Here is a 21,569-nt window from a genome sequence, read left to right on the forward strand (position 1 = left end):
AAACCGCTGATCTGCCACTTACTAGCTACATAACCTTGGGTATTTCATTTTAAAATCATTTTAGGTTTACCTGGAATAAGGAAATTGAATTAGATGACTCCACATCTATAATAGCGAGGAAAAAGTTCAAGATTCCAAGAAAAAGTCTTCAGGTACTAAAATGCAGAAGGGCGGAATCTGAGTTTAAGAGTAGTTGATGACTACAGACAGTCTTCAGAAATAAAAAAGCCTGGATGCCTGCACAGTTACAGGAGCTACAGATTAAATCACCTACAAATTTGCTGCAATTTCCTCAACTAAAATGAGGGCAATGTTAGTACCTACCTCTGAAACTTGTTGTGAGGATCAAATGATATAGTTGTAAAATATTTAGCACATAGGCACTTCCTTCCAACCTTATTAAACATAAACTGAGCTTACCTAACAACATTATTTACTATTTTTTCACCAAAGTTCAACCTCTGTCCTAATCACTATTATATTTTTAATTCAAAAATATTAATTAAATACTTATGTGCAGGACAAAGAGAAATTTAAAAAAAAAAAAAACAGACTGTCCTCAAGGAATTTACAATCAAATAGGACAGTACATGCATAAAGACACCTTTAGTATGATCAGAGAACTCAGTCAGAGAACTATAAGAAATTCAGTGAGAAAAGAATCACTTCCAATTGGTAGAGGCAAAAAACACTCTAAGGTAGAGCTTAAAAAAAGAAAAGGATTTCAATAAATAAAGATTATCTGTTTCTCAAATGTCTCATATGATAGAAATGCAGGAGTGAATAAATATAGCAGACAAGGACAGTGACTGTAACAGTGAAAACAGAGACCAATGAGAAACTTCTTTCTAAATGTTCACAGAGGTAGAGGTGAAGGCAAGTCTTATGGAGGTAAAAGTGAAGAAGTAAGTCTGGGGCATTATGGATAGAGCCTGGCAACTCTTTCTACCAGTGAATCTGTTTTGTTTTGTTTTCTCACAATACATATTCATATTAACATAGGTTAGTGGACTTACTCAGGTACACTGTTGGTAGAACTGTGAATTAGTTTAACCATTCCGGAAAATATTTGGGACATTACACTTCTGACCAAACGTCTCATATATTCCTAAATATCCCTAGCAAGGTAACTAGATAGCGCAGTGGACAGAGGGCCAGACCTGAATTCAAATTCAGTCTCTGACATGGTGGCTCTCCTTCATTTCTCCACTGACACCTTGCCCTCTCTGAAGGGCCTCTAGAAAGCTACCCAGGCCCCAAGTGAAGGAGACAGACTGTGAAGGAGATAATAAAGAATTTGGACTTCCTCCCTGGCTATTCTCCTGGTAATTACTCTGCTGAAACAAAGGCTGGTCCCAAGACCTCCAGAAGGCTAACCAGAAAATTATATTTTGGGTGTCCTAAATCCTTTCACCTGGGAAGGCTCTGTTGTCTAACAAAAGAGACCATGGGATCATCTGGCCTCACATCCATTTCCTTTTCTTGTAGGTTCTCCAACTTCATACATGCTTTTCTTTTTTTTTTCCCCTCTTTTTTTGCTGAGGGAATTGGGATTAAGTTACTTGCCCAGGGTCACACAGCTAGGACATGTTAAGTATCTAAGACCAGATTTGAACTCAGGTCCTCCTGACTTGAGGGCTGGGCTCTATCCACTGCACCACCTAGCTGTCTCAGAATACAAATGCTTTTGTAAGGCCTTTTCCTCTCATCTAATTTCATGATCTCTTTCAGTTTTTATTCACCCTCACCATCAAAGTCATAACACTCTCATTTATGCACTTCTTATGCCACTATCCAGATGAACTGTACTCTTTTTGTTTCTCAGATTGGAGTCTTTTTGATGGATCTCCGTAACATGGCAAAGAGAAAATGTACTGAGGAATATGAAGACTGAGAGTTTTTCCTTTTTCATCTACTTCAGCTGAGATATTCCCCAGCTTTCTCTGTTCTACTTGACAAACTGAGAGGATGGGGAAGGGATGCATGAAGAATTGTACAGCTGGACAAAAGTGGAAGAGAGAAAGGAACTTATAAGGAAAAACTCCAAAGGGAAAAGGGTAATAGGACCACCTTTAAAAAAAATTAAGGTAAAGTAACTGAAGGAATATACTACTGTGTTTACAGCTAGAGAGAGGAAAAAGCAATTTGAAAGGAAATCAATATTAGAGAAAAATGGAGAAAAAAAATATGAATCTAACTCATAACTTTAAACATGAATAGGTTAAACAATATAATAAAATGAAAAAGTGACAGATAAGGTTAGAAAACAAAACTCTTCAATATGTTGTTTACAAGACATTTATATTTTTAAAATATATATGCATATACATACACACAAACATATATTCACACCAAATGAAACAGGAAATAGATTTTCTATAGATGAAAAAGTAGACATATAAGTCTTTTTTGGAGGGATGAGAGGAGATTGGGAGGCAGGATTAAGTGACTTGTCTAGAATCACATAACTAATAAATGTCTTATTTGAAATCAGGTCATGATTCAGACCAGTTCCAATGATCTTGTGATGAAGAGAGCTATCTATACCCAGAGAGAGGAGTATAGGAACTGAGTGTGGTTTTCACTCTTTTTGTTGTTTGCTTGCATTTTGTTTACTTTCTCATTTTTTATTCCTTTTTGATCTGATTTTTCTTGTGCAGCAAGATAATTGTATAAATATGTATGCATATGTTGGATTTAGCATATATTTATACCATGTTTAATATATATTAGATTACTTGCCATCCTGGGGGGGGGGAGATTGGGGAAGGGGAAGAAAAATTGGACCACCAGGTTTGCAAGGGTTAATGTTGAAACATTATCCATGCATATGTTTTGAAAATAAAAAACTTTAATTAAAAAAAAGGAAGAAATCAGATCCTCCTTACTCTAGGGCTGGTGCTGTATCCACTGTGTCACCTAGCTGCCTTTCTAAATCAATAGTTTTTGATGTTTTCTCAGTCACTCCTTATTAGTATTAGTAAGACCCAAAATTTTTCCCCATGATTTTGGTATGGTCCCTTCAAACATTGTGAATGATGCTTTGATATCATCACAAGTGTTTTGCTTCCATTATATATCACTCTATATAACATTTGGTCCAATCTAGCTGCAGCTTCTGTCCCTTCTGCCATTTCTACTTCCAAGGACTGTAATGTTAGAATACAAGAGGGATAATTCTACTCATCTAAATGGTGAAAATTTTTGTTATACAGTCACATTGTTGGCAAAACTGAAAACTAGTTTACTATTTGGAATTATGCTTTTTTTAAAAAGGTGACTAAAGTGTTCATACTATTTAACCCAGAGATCCCACTATTAGGCATATACTTCAAATAGGTCAATAGTAAAAATAATCTATATACAACAAAATATGCACAGTGTTTCTTTTTACTTGCACCTTACACATTCAATCTGATTGTCAAACCTTGCTATTTCCATCCTGACAGCATCTCTCCTTTATTGTCCCTTCTCTCCATTCTAGACTAGGCCCTCATCCTATCTCATAGACTACTGCAAAGATTTCAAATTAGTCCTCCTGTTCTTAAATCTCTGCTGTCCTCTACTCCACTGCCAAAGTGAATTTCCTAAATAACAGGTCTGACCATATCATTATACCTCCTCAATAAATTCCAGTGGCTTCCTATGGCCTCCAGAATCAAGTATAAAGTCTGTTTAGCATTTAAAGTCCTCTGTAATCAAACTGTCTCCTACCTTCCCAATCTTATTCTCTACTCCCCTCTACACATTCTATAATCCAGATTGCTTCATCTGGACTCAATCTGAGATCACTTTCCATATGCTCTATATTCATCTCATATGCTCTGTATTTATCTCATATGTTATTTACATGTTGTCTCCCTATTAGATTACCACCCTTGAGGGTGAGTAATCAGATCATGAGTTTGGGCTGTTTTTTGTTTTTGTTTTTGCTTTCTTGAGTATCTCCCCTGCACTTAGTTCAGTAACTAGCACATAGTAAGCTCTTAATAAAAGTGATAAATGATTAACTTTCTAATTTGCTAATGGTAGCACAGAATTGAAGCTGCTAATCAACTGAGCTATACAAACTAGTTCATGAATATAATAGAATACAATTACTGTGCTAAAAGAAATGATAGAAATCCAAAGACACATGAAAAGACATAGATGAGTAGATATAGGATAAAGTATGCAAACCAATAAAACAATACATACAGCAACTGCAATATGAAAATGAAAATAAGAAAAACAAGACCTGACACTGTACAGTTCACATAATTATACTGAGGGCAGTTAGATGGCAAAGTGGGTAAAGCACTAAGCCTGGAGTCAGGAAGACGTGAGTTCAAATTTGGCCTCAGATACTGGATTAGTCACTTAACTCTGTTTTCTCATCTATAAAATAAGCTGGAGAAGGAACTGGTAAACCAGTATCTTTGCCAAGAAAGCCCTAAATGGAGTCATGAAGAGTCAGACTTAACTGAACAACAAAATAATCTTGGGGACCAAACTTGTCCTTAAATGGTTAAATAATGTACATGATTGTCTTTTTTGTAGAAGTGGGGGGAGGGGGGTTATGGGTGAGAAAATAAAAGCATATATTATCAAATCTAGTTAGTTTGCAATTTGGTATTACTGAACTAATTTTTTTTTCCTTTTTTATTCTGTGTTATGAGGGATAGCTCACTAGAAAGGGAAGGTGACAGGATATATTTTTTAAAGATCTACAAAGGAAAATAATTTAAAATTAAAACAAGTGATGAAATTATTTGTAGATCATTTCCATTTTTCTTCAGTTTATTGTGCCCATTCCATCTTTATCCTTAAATGCCTTTGGGATTACTCTGCTTAGTAGGATCTCTTGCCAAACTTGCTTTCAACTGGTTTCATCTTCCCCTGTTTCTCTGTTTTATGAGTTGATACGGATCAAAATAATCCATCATTCCTGTTTATAGGATTTTACAAACTAGCTTATATTCAAAAGTTCTATCGCCTTTGACCTCTCTCTCTCTCTCTCTCTCTCTCTCTCTCTCTCTCTCTCTCTCTCTCTCTCTCTGTCTCTCTCTCTCTCTCTCTCTCTCTGTTTTAGTAAGTCAAGTGTCACTATGACCCTTTTTATGCTTTTTTAGTAGTTATAGTAAGTTATATTTCCACATAGACAATAACAAGTATCAATGCCATTTCTACTGTCCATTACACATTTTTCATTATCTTGCCTAAAGATTTGCTTAGTTTAAAATTGTTTTGATTTTTATAGCATATCTGAATTGAAGTCTTCTTTTGACAAATACTATACTGGCTGTGTGATCTTGGGCAAGTCACAACCCTCAAGGTTTTTTTCAATTGTCTTGAAAACAATTATATGTTGCAAAGAAGTCACCAACCTGCATGGCTAAACACATTTTCTTCACCTGGAAGTTCCTTATATCAGTACCTATAGCACATTGAGGGAGAGAGGGTGTCTATCCCAAGCATGTAAAGACTTTTCCTGGTGGAATGGACAGATGAGAACAATTTGTTCCAATGGCCATGAAGGCAGAGGGAGCAAGTGTTGTGAAGTGCTTAGAACTTGGCTAGACATCAAAGACACCAAGGCCATCCACTATACCTCCAGTCATCACCAATCTGTCCTCCCACTGAAAAGTGGTAGCTTTAGAAGAGTGAGGCTGACAACTTCGTGCAATTGCACTTACTTAATTGCCTTACTTAAATCCAATTTATGCACAAATCAAAAGACATCACTATACCATTTTTTTCTAACCTATCCCACAGTTCTAAGCCTTATCCCCATTCCTATCTTTTTCTCAATATTTTCCCTTTTTGTTAAGTCTAACATTCTGATATTCATTTCAAAGTCTATACACAGACACCTGAATTAGGATGGTTCCCACATCAACAAGCATTTCCCTATTAAAAATAACCAATTTCATTTTTTGTGATTTCACTTGGTGCTTACCATGCCTAGTGCTGTTCTTTTTTAGAGAAAATATTTAAGATATAATGATTTGTATACTCTACATGATTTTGTCCTCTCTTCATTCCTTATTTCTGATCCATGCTTTACTATATGTTTATCTATTAGCTTCAATTACTTCTACCTTTGCACTAAGGTGCTAGGTGGCACAGTAGATAAGACTGTTGGACCTAGAGTCAGAAAGATGTGTTTAAATATGGCCTCAAACATTTACTATATAACCACACACAAATCACAGCTTCCTTAATTGCAAAGTGGGTATAATAATAATAGTATCTACTCTTAGGGTATGTTCATTTAATTTGGAAGGTCTTATTGCATACTTCATAGAATTACTTCATCCTCATCCTATACATTTGATGTTAGCATATAAAGTGCAATTATTTTCACAATAGACTTTTTGGAAACATATGTGAATACTGTAGTACAAAGTGACTAATTAAGCTTGAAGGAGTTGCAAATCAGCCTTTACTGATGCAGATGTGGCTTGTGAATTGGGAATGAAATAAATTGGAGGCAAGAAGAAAGAGGAGAGTGGTCAGAGAATGCAACTGCCTCTCAGTCTCTTTATATCATCATCATCATCATCTTCTTCTCACATGAAGAGATCCATCCCACAGGTCTGAGTTAGACCTCCAGCAGCCACTGGCAGGTGGCTTCCATATCACAATAGGCCTACAGGACATTTCATACATCAACTGAACATAGAGTAAGACTTTGTGTTTAAGAGGAGGCTGTGCTATTCTGGACTGACACATCCTACAACAGATAGTCAGGATTAGTAAAGCCAAACAGATTTCTGTAGAGTATAGTAAGTTCTCAGATATAATCCACATCAAAGATGCTGAACTTCACAAAAATCAAACAGAAATACTATAAAATTCAAAATATAGCACCTTAAGAAAATTCCGCTCAAAAGATGACATTTATACATAAAAACTAACTTTCTGAAGAGCCAACTCACTTCCAGTTGATCAATGATGGACAGAGGTAGCTACACCCAGAGAAGAAACACTGGGAAGTGAATGTAAATTGTTAGCACTAATATCTGTCTGCCCAGGTTACATGTACCTTCGGAATCTAATGTTTATTGTGCAACAAGAAAATGGTATTTACACACATGTATTGTATCTAGGTTATATTGTATCACATGTAAAATGTATGGGATTGCCTGTCATCGGGGGGAGGGAGTAGAGGGAGGGGGGGATAATTTGGAAAAATGAATACAAGGGATAATATTATAAAAAATATATAATAAAAAATTAAAAAAAAAAAACTAACTTTCTGTTCACAAATCAGGATGATGGTAGTGACCTTCACTTATTATTAATAACAGAGAATCTTACTATATTACCCATTCACTGACACAGCACAAACTGGAACCAAAAGTTTAATGTAGCTCTTCAATTATGACTTCAGAAAAGTAACATGGAAACTGTACTAGCTTTAAAATGCTTCAAAGTGGACAAGTATGCTGACCTTAGTGTTTAAAATGATGTCAGTGGCCTTTGATTTGAATTCTGCTTTAGGAAAATCATTTAATCTCTATGGACCTCTTTTCTCTTCTGTAAAATGAGGGGACTGCAAGAGATAATGTTCTCCAAGGTCCCTTCCAGATTATAGCTGCGAGCTCATTTCTTCACTGTCTTCAGTATCTGAAGAACTCAGTCTCATTATCTGAAAATGGCCCCAGCTACCATGACATAAAGGCTTTTTAATACCTTAGAGAAGTGGGATGTGGCTCTCTTCAGCAATGAGATGATTCAAACCAGTTCCAATTGTTCAGTGATGAAGAGAATAAGCTACACCCAGAGAGAGAACTATGGGAACTGAGTGTGGACCACAACACAGCATTTTCACTCTTTGTTTACCTATATTTTTGTTTTCTTTCAGGTTTTTGGATTTTTTTTCTTTCTAGATCTGATTTTTCTTGTGCAGCAAGGACTGTATAAAGTGTATACATATATTGGGTTTAACATATATATTTAACATATTTAACATGTATTGGACTACTGCCATCTGAGAGAGGGGGTGGGGGAAAGGAGGGAAAATTTGGAACATTAGTTTTTGCAAGAGTCAATGTTGAAAAAACTACCCATGCATATGTTTTGTAAATAAAAAGCTATAATGAAAGAAAGAAAGGAAAGAAAGAAAGAAAGAAAGAAAGAAAGAAAGAAAGAAAGAAAGAAAGAAAGAAAGAGAAAGAAAGAAAGAAAGAAAGAAAGAAAGAAAGAAAGAAAGAAAGAAAGAAAGAAAGAAAGAAAGAAAGAAAGAAAGAAAGAAAGAAAGAAAGGAAGAAAGAAAGAAAGAAAAGGAGGGAGGGAGGGAGGGAAGAAAGAAAGAAAGAAAGGAGGGAGGGAGGGAGGGAAGAAAGAAAGAAAGAAAGGAGGGAGGGAGGGAGGGAAGAAGGCTGGGAACATAGATCTAGAAGCTTTTAATATAGAAGAGATAGTTGAATATGTGGGAGAAGAGCAGCTTGGGAGGAAGTGTATGAGTCCTGAGAATCGAATCATGCTATATGGAGCTAACTATAAATAATAAATCATGTTGGAAGTTAAAGAAAAGTTCTGTAGAGAAGTGGCTGTCATTACTATGAGATGCTAATACTTTTTACCCAAAAGCGTATTTCAGGAAAATAACTGCTTAAAGATGCGGACGTTGTTCATCTTTCATTTTTCACAGCATTACTGGGCCTGACTGCGCGCCAGCCAGAGTTAAGCGGGGCAGCGCCGCGCAGTGATCAGCTTCGGGCCGTGGAAGCAGATCTGGTGGCCGCAGTGGCTCCCGAGGCGCGTCTTCCACGCCTGACTCCCGACCTCCGTTTACAGCCCTCGCGGCTCGTGGGACAAATTGTTCTCCATTTCCCTCGGCACGAAGAGAAGTCCTCGCGTGCGGGAGGCGGCCGTCCCTCAGATTCCCTGGTGGGTTTGAAGCCGTGACTGGCCTGACCCACGCAGAAAGAAGAAAGCACCAGGGGCAGGAGGGGACAATCCCTAACGTCACCGTCCGGCTCCGCTGCCTCTTCATGGCTGTGTCCCGTCCCCCTGGGGCTCCTAAAGGTGACACAGCACGCATTTACATGCCCTTGTTTACGACGGGCAGCAGAGGCAAAGAACAAAAAGGGGAAAGGGCCGGGTTCCCAGAAAGGCACTCCAGCCTTGGAGGATGGAATGTCAATCATTAGCTGGGGATGCTGGCAAGCCATGTCACACCTGGGCCTCCGTTTCCTCATCTCTAAAAGGAGACTGGCTCGATGCAGAGGGCCTCCCAGCGGTAAATCTGGGGTAATGGAAAGAAGGAGGGGTTGCCGGAGGCGGGGTTATGGCCTGACCTCCCCAAGCCCAGGAAGTTCAGGAGCCCCGGGTCTTCCTGCTATAGGGGTCGGTGTAGAACATTTCAGGAGCCAAGGCCCCTTTCTGGTTCTCAGTCTCCCCATCTGCACTACCAGAGCTTCGAATTCACAAGGGACCGCTAAACGCAGAGATAACACTTCCCCAACCCGGCTCGCTTTCTCAAGATGGCGGCGCCCGCTGGCGTGGTGCAGGATGGGAGCGGAAGCGGGAGCGGAAACGGAAGGAGGGCAATGTAGGGAGGCGGCGGAAGAGGCGGAGCCGGAGCCGGGAATTTGCGGACGCTAAGGGGAGTCGCTGTGGCTGCAGACTTTTCTTCGGGACACGGGCTTGGCGGGCGGGCGCGATGCCGGAGCTGGCGGTGCAGAAGGTCGTGGTTCACCCCCTGGTGCTCCTCAGTGTGGTGGATCACTTTAACCGGTGAGCGCGGGGAGGACGGACGGAAGGGCTGAGGCCTAGGCCGTCGGCTACCGAGGCTAAGGCTGAGTCACGGAGGCCGCTCGGGCCCGAGGCCTCGGGAACCACCGTGGGGAGCTTCCCGCGGCCCGGAACCCTCTGTCCCCCCCCATCCCCCGGAGCCCCCTCCCAGGGCGAGGGCGCACTAGAGTCAGATCCCTCCTGCCGAGCTTGGGCCAGTCCGTCTGATGGGCTCAGGGCAGCGCGGGGCTGGAGTCGCAAGGACGGTTCAGATGCGGTGTTAGACACTTGACTAGCTGTCAGTCACCCCGGACTAATCAGTTCGCCTCCGCCTGCCTAAGTTTCCTCGACTGAAAAGTGGGGGTCGTAACGATAACCGCTTCCCGGGGAGGTGTGAGGGTAATTGTAAAGTGTTCTGGGGAAATTCTGGTTCGTGTGTAAGTACACCCACGGTACGGGTAGTGTACGAAAAACTGCCGGCGGAAAACGTTTTATAAATTGATGGTTATCCTTAGGGCAGAAAGGGGTTCTGGAGCTCATTGAGCTTGTAGGAAAGTAAGACGTCCGACAGAAATAACTGCAATGTGCAGTGTTGAAGAAACGCAGACTAAAGGTGTTAAAGATGCTGGCTGAGACCTGACGGGGTGTGTGTGCGTGTGCTTACATACATGCACACAGACTGTGTGAGTGTATTGTTGGGATATCACTTACTGACACTGCATAATTCAAATATAATGCAGGATCTGCGAGCCATTATCTTGTGAGCACCAGACCAGTTCGGAGTTGTTAGTGAATTAATTGTAGAAATGGAGAGGTAGAGAAATTTTCACCAAGATCATCAAGCTCAAGTACTTGTTTATGTTTGGACTGCCCAAACTATCACACCTAAGTGAGCTTTTGTGTTTTCAAATATAAATAAACATTTTTGGACATATTTTCTTTGACCCTCAGATTATTTGTTCCGAGAAGGTGGACTCTGCTTCTATTTGAACTTGGCTTTATGTATATAGAGATCAACTTAACAACTAAAATTTTATTTTAACTTCAACAACAACAACAAAACACCTACATGTTGGGTTGAGGATACCGTTTGGGATATAATTTGTGTATTTTTTAGGATGCTGACCATTGTTTTTCTTTTTCTCGTGGAGTAAGAACTGCTTCAAAGGCATTCTTTCACTTTTGGTTTTATTGTTTATTTTAAGAGTTGGATTTAGAGGAGAGTATGATACTGCTCATTTCAACAAGTGTGGAAACTCAGTGTTAAGTAAGGTAACTTGTCTAAAATGAATAAACAAATCAGTAATATAGTCTTCTCAAGAGTCTCAGTTTGGTTGATCCCATATTTCTCTAACTTTTTCTGGTTTAGAATAAATATCAATAGTAACTTATTAAAAGAAAAATTAGGTTATATTGAAAAGCAGGGAGGCAATATGGCCACTGGAGTGCATCCGCTAATTCCCTGTTCTTTGATAGATGGTGGTATATGTTACAGTGGAGTACTGGGACTGTCAGAAGGACCCACACCATAAGTGCTTTACTTAACTTCTCCAAAACTTAGAGGGATACTATGTATGTTATGTAGAAAACAATGTAGATAATGTACCTACTTCGCTCTGGGATCAAGTGATATAGAATATGCAAAGTACTTTGTAACCTTAAAACCAATGTATATCACTGTCAGCTGCCATGATGGCTGAGAAATCATTTTACTTCGTGTACCTCAAGATTCCTGACTGTTAAATGGGCTTGCCACCAGTGATGTCCTATGTCACCTAGGGAAGATCCTATACAGAGTATGTGCTATTGAATAAATGAAAAATATTTGGACATGTGAGGACAATAATAAAGTAAATTCTAAATGGGGATGGGAATATGTAAGTTCATTATTTTCCCATTTTCTTTTTTCCTGTCCAGGGTTACCAGATTATCACTGGTAATTGTGTGCTTCAGCTAGCATATAAGCTATAATAATAGCTAATATTATATGGTGCTTACTAAGTGCTAAGAGCTGGTAAGTGCTTTTATAATTATTATCTGATTTGATTATCACAGCAATCCTGGGAAGTAGATGGTACTATGGTCTCCATTTTATACATGAGGAAACTGAGGCAAATGGAGGTAAAATAACTTGATCGGGATCACATAGTTAATAACTGTCCTTTAATCCCCCAAGTTTTTTGTCTCCAGACTCAGTCCTCTTATCCACCATGTCACCTAATTGCCTTTAATAGTTGAATATATAATTATTCAAATCATGGATTCTCATTTGGATTCATGAACTTGGGAGAGAAAAAAATTATTAAACTAATTGAAATTTAGCATTCCCTTCAATTATGAATGTAGGCAACAAACCTTATTTAAAGAAGGGATCTGTAGGTTTTACCAGATTGCTAAAGGTATCCGTGGCACAAAAAATGTTAAGGAATCCTGCTATGACACTTGGCAGATACAAAGTATATAACATTATTAAGTCCAATTGATCTTTCAGATGTAAATGAGATTCCCCTAGAAGAGGATTCCAGTATCAGGATTCTCTCAGCATCTGTGAAACCATGCTAGAAATAGACTGAAAAGCACCTGACTTTCATAATAACATTGACTTAACTGTGAAAAGATTTGGTGCTGTGGCAAGACTGACACTTGGAGCTATAAATTTGTCTACTTCTGGATATCATTTTGGAATTGTTCCAGAAAAGTGACAAAATTGTCAGTATTTTCTGACCCAGCAAAACCATTTCTAGGCTTTATACCCCAAGAAAGTCAAAAGCACATATATGTCTGGTATATGCAAAGCATTCATGGCAGTTTAATTAATAGCAAAAAACAGAATGAATGCCTATCATGTGGAGAGTGGCTGAATAAACTTTGGAATATAAATATAATGTATATTATACAATGAAAATGAGGAATATGAGGAAATCAAAGAACTACAGGAATGGAATTCTAGGTTAAGGTTGGACTGGACTTTAGAGACCAAATCCAACCCTCATATTTTACAGATAGGAAACTGAGGCACAAAAAGATCAATTTATCAAGGGCTAATAAATCTTTGACGCAGAATTTGAAAATAATTTCCTGATATTCATCAATTGATGCAGACTCAAAGAAGCAGAACCAAAGAACAATATTGTAAAGGATATGAGCAGAGGCAGCTAAATGGTGTAGTACAGGGGTTCTCAAACTATGCCCCACAGCCAGATGTGGCCCTCCCCATTATAGCAAATGGGCTGAGGGGCGGAGACAGAGTGTGAGTTTTTGTTTTTACTATAGTCGGGCCCTCCAAAAGTCTTAGGGACAATGAACTGGCCCCCTAGTTAAAAAGTTTGAGGACCACTGGTGTAGTGATAGAGTGCCCGGCTTGATGTCAGGAGGACCAGAGTTCAAATCCAGTCTCAGATACTTAATTTTCCTAGCTGTGTGACCCTGGGCAAGTCACTTAACCCCAATTGCCTCAGCAAAAAAAAAAAAAAAAGAAATGAGCATTCAAAGAAAGCTAGACTTGGTAATTAGAAAACAAGTAATGGTCTCAGAAAATGAAATTAACTATATTTCTTCCCTCTCATCAGAGAGACAGGCAAGAGAAAACTACTAAGGCATAATGTGTGTTATTAGCCATGATTTGGTTTTGGTGGTGGAGTTATTTCCAGTTATATTCCATTAAAAACCAAAGGCAGTAAGACTTTAGGAAAGGAAAAAGGTTGGGAAAATGGGGGATACAAATACAGTAAAGCCAGCCGCATTTAGACTGTAACAGCAGTCTTAATGTCAGGTAAGGCATAAAACTTACTAAACATGTTGAATAAAAAAATTATGCAATATACTGTACAGATAGACATGAAGTATGCTCATACAGAGCCCAGCTGGAAAGAGAGATTCCCCAGAGATAAGATCAAGTTCTCCAAATATTTTTGTTTGGGATAACATTGCTACAAGTCCCAGAACATTGAATAGCTTCCCGAAGTAGATCAATATTCATTCTAACCTTAACTGGCCACAACAGAAAAATCAAGGGCATAAAGAATACTTGTTCAAATTGATAAGAGTAAGCTTACAGAATTGATCTATTAATATTTTTATCTTATATAGACACTTGAGAGGGTCAGTAAGCTTGGACATGTAATTGAATAGATGGGAGGAAGTAGACTGGATTTCATTTTGGAAATTTTATCATATTTTTAATGACCCTGGGTTTTCTCTGGAAAAAAAAATCTGTCTTTTTAAATACCAGTATTCTCATGCTACAGCATGGCTTTGGATCGTGGAATGTGAGTCATCCACCCAGCAATGGGATAAATTCTTAATAGATATGAATAGATGATCTTCCCACGCCCCCCCCCCCCCAAAAAAAAAACTATGACCAAAATTATGCAAAAGACATCAGAGATTATACAGTCAAGTTAAAAATGGGGCAATTAAATCATAAGAGTGAATAGTAATCAATGGATAGCCAATTGCCATTCATGCCCACATGATATCAAAATCTAAAGCCAGAGCTCTTAACCTGAAGTCCATGAATAGATTTCAGGAGGTCTGTGAACTTAGATGGGGGGAAATTATATCTTTATTTTCATTAACATTTTTTGAAGGCAACAAATTTGCAGTAATATTTGGCTTCTTTAGTCTTCCAGAGGCATGTATGATATAGATTTGGAATCCCTAATATCAAGAAAGGCCCTCCAATCAGATTGTGTAAGCCTCCTTTCAAAAATTTATAAAAACACTTAATTAAGATTTACACAGATTGGGTTGATGTGGGTAAATTTCATACCATCCGAAGAAATGTCTCCCATCAGAGATCACAGATCCCTAAAAAATCCTATTCCTGGATTGAATTGCTAGTTAACACAGACTCGAAGAATTTCTAATTTTTAAAATAGCAAATAGTGTTTAAAAAAAAAAAACCCTCAAAACACATCTTATTCCCTTTTAATTTAGTAATAGCTGCCAAGAAGACCGATCTATGTGTACCTATGCAATCAGTATTTTCTTTTTTTAAATAAGTTTTTGTTGACCTTTTAGGTTTTTCACATTACAATAATTTGCTCCAGGAAGCCTCCTCTATAAAATAACAAATAATAACAAGAATGGGGAGGGGAGATTAGTATAACTAAGCAGTATATCCAAAAAAAAAGTCTGAAAAATAATGTAATATAACTACACTTATTCATGGACCTCCCATTTCTGGAAAGAGTAGAGAGAATGTCTCATATCTGTCTTTAAAACCATACTTAGTCTTTGTAATTTTTAGAACATTCACTTTATCGTGTAATGTTGTTTTCTGGGCTCGTCACTCTGTATCACTTCATGTAGATTTCATTATACTTCTATGTATATATTATATTTATTATTTCTTACAGCACAGTAATGTTACATTATATTCATGTTCCATATTTGGCCATTCATCTACTTTGTTTCCAATTCTTTGCTATCACCAAAAGTACTGCTATAAATATTTTATGTATTTGGGAACTTCTTACCAGTGGCTTTCTTGGGATTTGAGCCTAGTTGTAAGTTCTCTGGATGTAGACAATTTAGTTGCTTCATTTGCTTAATTCCAAATTACTTTCCAGAATGTTTGTACTGATTCACATCTCTCCCAACAGTGAAATAGTGTTCTATCTTACTCCAACCCCTCTAACATTTACTGTTACTGTCTTTTGTTATTTCTGCTAATTTGCAAGGTATGAGGTGAAACAAGGCTGCTTTGTGAAAGTATTATGAGGTTCTAGGATGTTATCTTCAGACTTCATGTGTTTGTGTGTTTATCTAAGCTGACTAGCTTCTGTTTTCTCTTTCAGAATAGGAAAAGTTGGGAATCAAAAACGTGTTGTTGGTGTGCTTTTGGGGTCATGGCAGAAAAAAGTCCTTGATGTATCCAACAGTTTTGCAGGTAACAAATAGCATTACATTTTTTTGGCCAAAGTTTAGACTCATCATCAAACAATACATGTTTAAAGTTTTGGAGGTGATGGTTGTTTTTTAAACCTTTTCTCAAACATTCTGCTATTTAACTAGTTAGGAATAACTAAAGTTGTTCTCACAAATAGGCATTATTGTTTATTTTTAATATTGATTCCAGGACAGGCCAGTAAATTGAGATTACATCTTTTTTTATTGTAATATCAGTCTAATAGGTCACTAATTAATAAGGTTGAGGACAATTTGTTTTTATATATTTCTACGCTTTTCATTAACTATCATAATAAATTTTACCTTATTTTTCTCATTAGTCCCTTTTGATGAAGATGACAAAGATGACTCAGTCTGGTTTCTTGATCATGACTATTTGGAAAATATGTATGGAATGTTTAAGAAGGTCAATGGTATGTATTTTATTAGAAGAACTTGTAACATTTTTTAATTATACATAATCATAGTCAGAACTAGCTATATGTAAATCTTAGTTAGCATCTAATCTAACGTCCTGGTTTTACAGATAAAGAAAACAGACCTGAAGAATTTAAATAAATTGCCCATAATCACATTTTAGAAGGGGCAAAGCCAAGACAAGCCGCCAAGATTCTTAACTCCTAATTCAATGTTCTTTCTGTTATACTATATTCTACTACATTTCTATGACTAAAAAAAGTATTTTAGCAAAATTATTTTGACAGCAGACAATATATTCCTTTAGGTGCTTAAATTTTTATTTTGCATTTAAATATTACTTTACATTCTTTAGTTTTTGCTGTTTAGTTTTGTTTTGTTTCATATTAAATTCTTAACTCCTAGAGGGCACAAACTTATACTGTCTTTTAAGAGGGGGGAATCAATAAAGTGAACTTAAGCATCTCTTTAAAGTTCATATTTTTAAGAAAAATTTTTTTAAAAAGTGTTGCTAATTCTGTATTGTAGAAGCTATTATATATTCAGACATAGTAATGAGGGAATGTATTACTAATATAGATTATAGACGCATTCTACCTATAAAAAGTTTAATTTCAGCTTACTTATTGTCTATTATTCCTCACTGTAGAGTAGATGATTAATAATTACTTGTTGACACTTTATTCATTTTCCTCTCTAATTAGAAACTTAGGAAACTATAGGTATTGAATGTTGCATGCTCCACCAAGTAGAAAAAGATGCCTGGGATTTTCAAAAAACAAGACATAAATTACTTCCAAACAATTTGAATTCATTCCCTTAGTGAGTGATCTTTTCAAAATTACTCTTACTAGAATTCTTTTTTTTTTTCCTTCCCAGCCAGAGAAAGAATAGTTGGGTGGTACCATACGGGCCCAAAGCTACACAAGAACGACATTGCCATCAATGAACTCATGAAAAGATATTGTCCTAATTCAGTAAGTGCTCTCCAAATAACTCCTGAAGAGTGCCTCTTGTATTGCCAACTGGCTCAGATGGGATGGTCATAGAAGGGACTAAAATGGGTTTATAGTAAATTATTTAAACTCGAAAAGAAATAGCTCCATCAATAAATTGGTTATTTCTTAATGATGTTGAAAATATAGAGCAATTTCTATAATATGAACTTGTCTTGGCTAATTGCTGACAAAATAATCCTGTGAGGCAACTTGAAGACTTGATGAAACTTAAACTTATTCTGTGCTGAAATGTTTTCTCCTCCAGGTATTGGTGATTATTGATGTGAAGCCAAAGGATCTTGGGCTGCCCACAGAGGCATATATTTCCGTTGAAGAAGTTCATGATGTGAGTCACCATTCCAACATTTTGGGGTCTTCTTTTTCTTCATCTTCTATAGTAGCCACATGCTTTGGTTCTCTTTGGCACATAACATTTTTGAGTACAGAGTTAGAATTAGAAAAGACATCTTAAAGAGCATCTAGTTCTTTTTCTTCTTTCTGCAGTTAAGGAAACAGAGGCCTAGAGAATCCAGTGAAAAGTTAATATCAAAATTGGACCCAAGTTGTAAGGAGTTCCCTTCCTTGCTACTCGGCCACCTCTAGTTTACTTTCTAGGGAGCACTTTGGTGGTTATAGTACCGGGAGATGTTTTCAAATGATAGGACTGTCCATCCAATAGATCAGGACTGAAAAAAGTTGGCTCACAAGCCACTTAGAGGGAATATTTGACATGTAAGCACTGACTTCTTTCTTGTTCTCTGGTGCCCAGTGCCTCCCAGAAGAGTTGTAGACTGGCCAAAGTATTACTACAGAACTGACTGTTAGCCTGACGGTGACTTCTGATCTTTGTGTGGATCCTCATCATTACAGTTACAGGAGTGATGCAGGGATGAGAGGAAAGCTAGACAGGGCCAGGTGGTTTGTTTTATTTTCAGGGTTTTTTGTAAACTATTAAACAGCACTACTTACGAAAGTAGTCAAAGTTACTACCAGTAAAAGTTAAATTGAAATTATTTCAAGTCTACAAGTTTTCTGCCATCTCAACATACAATTATGTATATGGACTGCTAGGCAGGAGGCAGCTACAGGTTTATTTGAATGTTTGTATGGCTCTGTCTTCTCAGCAGCTCCTGTAGAATGCAGCCCCATCCACTTTTCATGTTGTAATTCTTGGCCCTTGTCTTATATGTCTGTTCTCAATAAAAGAGCCATTCAGAGTCTTGGTGCATTTCCTATGGATTATAATGTATTATAATGTTAATGTTATGACAGACCTTGTCTCTTCCAGGATGGAACTCCGACCTCTAAGACATTTGAACACGTGACCAGTGAAATCGGAGCAGAAGAAGCAGAAGAAGTGGGAGTGGAGCACCTGCTCCGGTGAGACCTGGTCCTAGAGGGTCATGGCTATTGCAGTGCAGAGCAAGGCTGTAACTGTCATAGAAGCACAGACGAAGTAGTGAAAGGCACCTTAGGAGCCATCTGGCCCAAACCTGTGCTTTCCAGAGAGGAGACAGGCTTGTTCAATATCATAAGACAGGATTGAACCATATGCCCTTTTCACTATGCCCCTTGCTTTCTGCTATTTGCCTAAAAGACAGTGTTGCCATGTTTCTACATGCACTTATTTTTGGTGGATGAAGAGGAGAGTCCTTTACTTATATTGTATCCTAGTGAATCTGATTCGAATACTTGTATTTGCCTGGCTCTACTTGCTACAATTGTTAAGGCTCCTTTTTGATTGTGATTCTGTTACCTAATTAAGCTTCAGCATTCCACATGATCAGACAAGTCATAGGATCTTTAGATGACAATTAATTTTTATTTTAACTTTGCAAAATATCTTCTTGACAACAGTATTTTGAGATAGTTATATAGGTATTATCATGATCCTAGGATTTAGGGCTGAAAAAGACCTTAGAAATAATGTTATTTAATTAACTCTCATTTTACAAATGAGGAAACTAAGGTAAGGTGAATCTTGAAAATTATCTTTGCATGTATTTTTAAAATAAAAAGCTATTTTAAAAAGAAAGAAAAAATTTTAATTTTCTCTTGTTCCTTGAATTCTTTTAGGAAAATTGAACTTTTTTCCTCTTTAAAATGATGGAGTTGGATCATATGAACTTTGAAGCCAGGTCAAAATCTATGATCTTATAAACTCTTTAATATTAAACATAAATCTTAATAATTAATATTTCTCCAAATCCTTAAATTACCTGATATTTTAAAATATAAAATGCTTAAAAGGTTTCACTTTACTTCCTTTCTCTGGTAAGGCTGAGTGATTTCTTAAAAAATATGGAATGTTGATTACCTAATGTATTTTCTCATCCTTTTCTGGACAATTGCAGAGACATCAAAGACACCACAGTGGGCACTCTTTCTCAGCGTATCACAAATCAGGTCCATGGCTTAAAGGGACTGAACTCCAAGCTTCTGGACATCAGGGGCTATTTGGAGAAAGTGGCAATGGGCAAGTTGCCCATCAACCACCAGATAATCTACCAGCTGCAGGATGTCTTCAATCTATTGCCTGATGTCAACCTGCAAGAATTTGTCAAAGCATTTTACCTGAAGACCAATGACCAAATGGTGGTGGTGTACTTGGCTTCACTGATCCGCTCAGTGGTCGCCTTGCACAACCTCATCAACAATAAGATTGCCAATCGGGATGCAGAGAAGAAAGAGGGGCAAGAAAAGGAAGAGAGCAAAAAGGAGAGGAAAGATGACAAGGAAAAAGACAAAGATAAGGAAAAAGGTGATAACAAGAAAGAAGAGAAAAAGGAAAAAAAATAAAACTTGGTGTGTTTTTTTGGAAATTAAAATATTGCAGGCTAAATGAGTATGCTGCTAGAGGGTTCTTTTCACTATCAAGTGCTTGTTATAACATTGTTTTGATAGTTCTCTGCCTTATCTCAGAAAGGGAAGCCCCTTGCTGTGGGATCATTCAACTAAGGAGGATAAAAGGGACTGAGTTCACCTAAAATGGCAGCTCTGACACAGGTCTGTGATACTGGGGTTTTATGGGCCTGAAGCATGTGGAAAGGGAGGAGCAGCAAAGATTTAGTGTAGTTTCCCCCCCCAGCCCCCAATAAAATCATGTTTTGAAAACCCATTGTCTGCTCCCTTTTCCTTACCATTTGGGTCTGTCTTCAGCAGTACATAAAACTTCCAGACTATGCACAAATGCATGTACACTGCCTTTTAGCTGCCTCCATTTTGTTCCTTCTGAATTCTCAGTAGAGGATGCCACATCAAGGGACTTCACTTTCTGCACCTGAGATTGCCTCAGCAGCCTCGGGATTTGAGATTAAGCTCCATATATTGTTTACCTTCAAAGAGATCATTAAATGGTTTGGTTTGTAAATTTGTGTTCTAGTCATTTTTGACTCCAGAAATTAATGTTCAATGAATGAAAATAAGAACTCAGTGGAAAGCTTTTTTTCGCCTTTTTAAATTTTTTTTTTTTTTTTTTTTTTTTTTTTAGTTCTAGATATGCATTTTTCTTAATACACATTTCTTTATGAATGATGTTAGGAAAGAAAAATCAGAAGGGAAGGGAAAAACCTCAATGGAAGGTCTTAAAAGTAACAGTCAAACCTGAAAGAAACTCCCTCAGAAAAGTTGTTACATATGCTTGAAAAGTATGGATTTCAAATCATTAAATGTACCTGAATAAGTAGGCAACTTGATATAGAAGAGAGTATTTTTTTTTTCATCCAAAAGTGTAATGTGTTGCCTAGTCCCAATTCTGCTCCCAACTTTATGTGACTAGGTCATCACCCTCACTAGCTATATGTCAACATCAGTAAAATGAAGAATTAAAGATTTCTTAAGACCCTTTTATCTCAAAAAAGTCAATTCCATTAATATTTTTCTTCAATTACATGTAAAAAAACAATTTCCAAGATTCACTTTTAAAACTGAGTTCCAAATTCTATCTTTTCCTCCTTCATCCCTTTCATTGAGAATCCAGCAATTTGATATAGGTTTTATGCGTGTAGTGCAAAACATTTCCATATTAGTCATGTTATAAAAGAAAACATTAAAATAACCCCCCCAAAAATGTTTTAAGTCCTTGAGAGTTGTTTTGAGTTATTATGTCACTTGGAATGGCTAAGTCATTCACAGTTGATCATCTTAACAATATTGCTATTACTGTGGAGAGTGTTCTGGTACTGCTCATTTCACTTTGCATCTATTCATGAGAGCATCTATTTCATCATTTCTTATTTCATAATAGTAGTATTCCATCACAATCATGTACCAGAAATTGTTCAGCCATTCCCCAGTTGATGGGCATCCCCTAAATTTTCAATTCTTTGCCACTAGCAAGAGTTGTTAATAAATATTTGGACATAGTTCCAAACTGTTCTGTATAATGTTGAATCAGTTCATGATACCAATAGTGCATTTGTGTCTCAATTTCCCTACATCCTCTCCAACATTTATCATTCTCTTTTTCTGTCCTATTAGCCAATCTAATAGATGTGAGGTAATATTTTGAGTATTTTT

At 37.4% G+C, this 21,569-nt stretch overlaps 1 protein-coding gene across 1 annotated transcript; it reads left to right on the top strand.

Annotated features, from left to right (window-relative positions):
• Positions 1–9,535: 9,535 nt before the first annotated feature.
• Positions 9,536–20,421, top strand: PSMD7 (proteasome 26S subunit, non-ATPase 7). The gene is made up of 7 exons (XM_074286090.1): positions 9,536–9,726; positions 15,525–15,616; positions 15,957–16,049; positions 16,933–17,030; positions 17,317–17,397; positions 18,340–18,431; positions 19,406–20,421. Exons 1-7 carry the CDS (start codon positions 9,653–9,655, stop codon positions 19,848–19,850), a joined length of 975 nt encoding a protein of 324 aa, XP_074142191.1. The 5' UTR covers positions 9,536–9,652; the 3' UTR covers positions 19,851–20,421.
• The last annotated feature ends 1,148 nt before the right edge of the window (positions 20,422–21,569 follow it).

Source organism: Sminthopsis crassicaudata, chromosome 2, assembly GCF_048593235.1.
Source record: "Sminthopsis crassicaudata isolate SCR6 chromosome 2, ASM4859323v1, whole genome shotgun sequence".
Taxonomy (NCBI): Eukaryota; Metazoa; Chordata; class Mammalia; order Dasyuromorphia; family Dasyuridae; genus Sminthopsis; species Sminthopsis crassicaudata.

Excerpts from the sequence above, each read along its gene's own strand:
- PSMD7 (XM_074286090.1), top strand. The coding sequence starts at position 9,653 with ATGCCGGAGCTGGCGGTGCAGAAGGTCGTGGTTCACCCCCTGGTGCTC. Across the intron at positions 9,727-15,524 it reads GTGGTGGATCACTTTAACCG|AATAGGAAAAGTTGGGAATC; the intron begins GTGAGCGCGGGG and ends TTTCTCTTTCAG. Across the intron at positions 15,617-15,956 it reads TGTATCCAACAGTTTTGCAG|TCCCTTTTGATGAAGATGAC; the intron begins GTAACAAATAGC and ends TTTTCTCATTAG.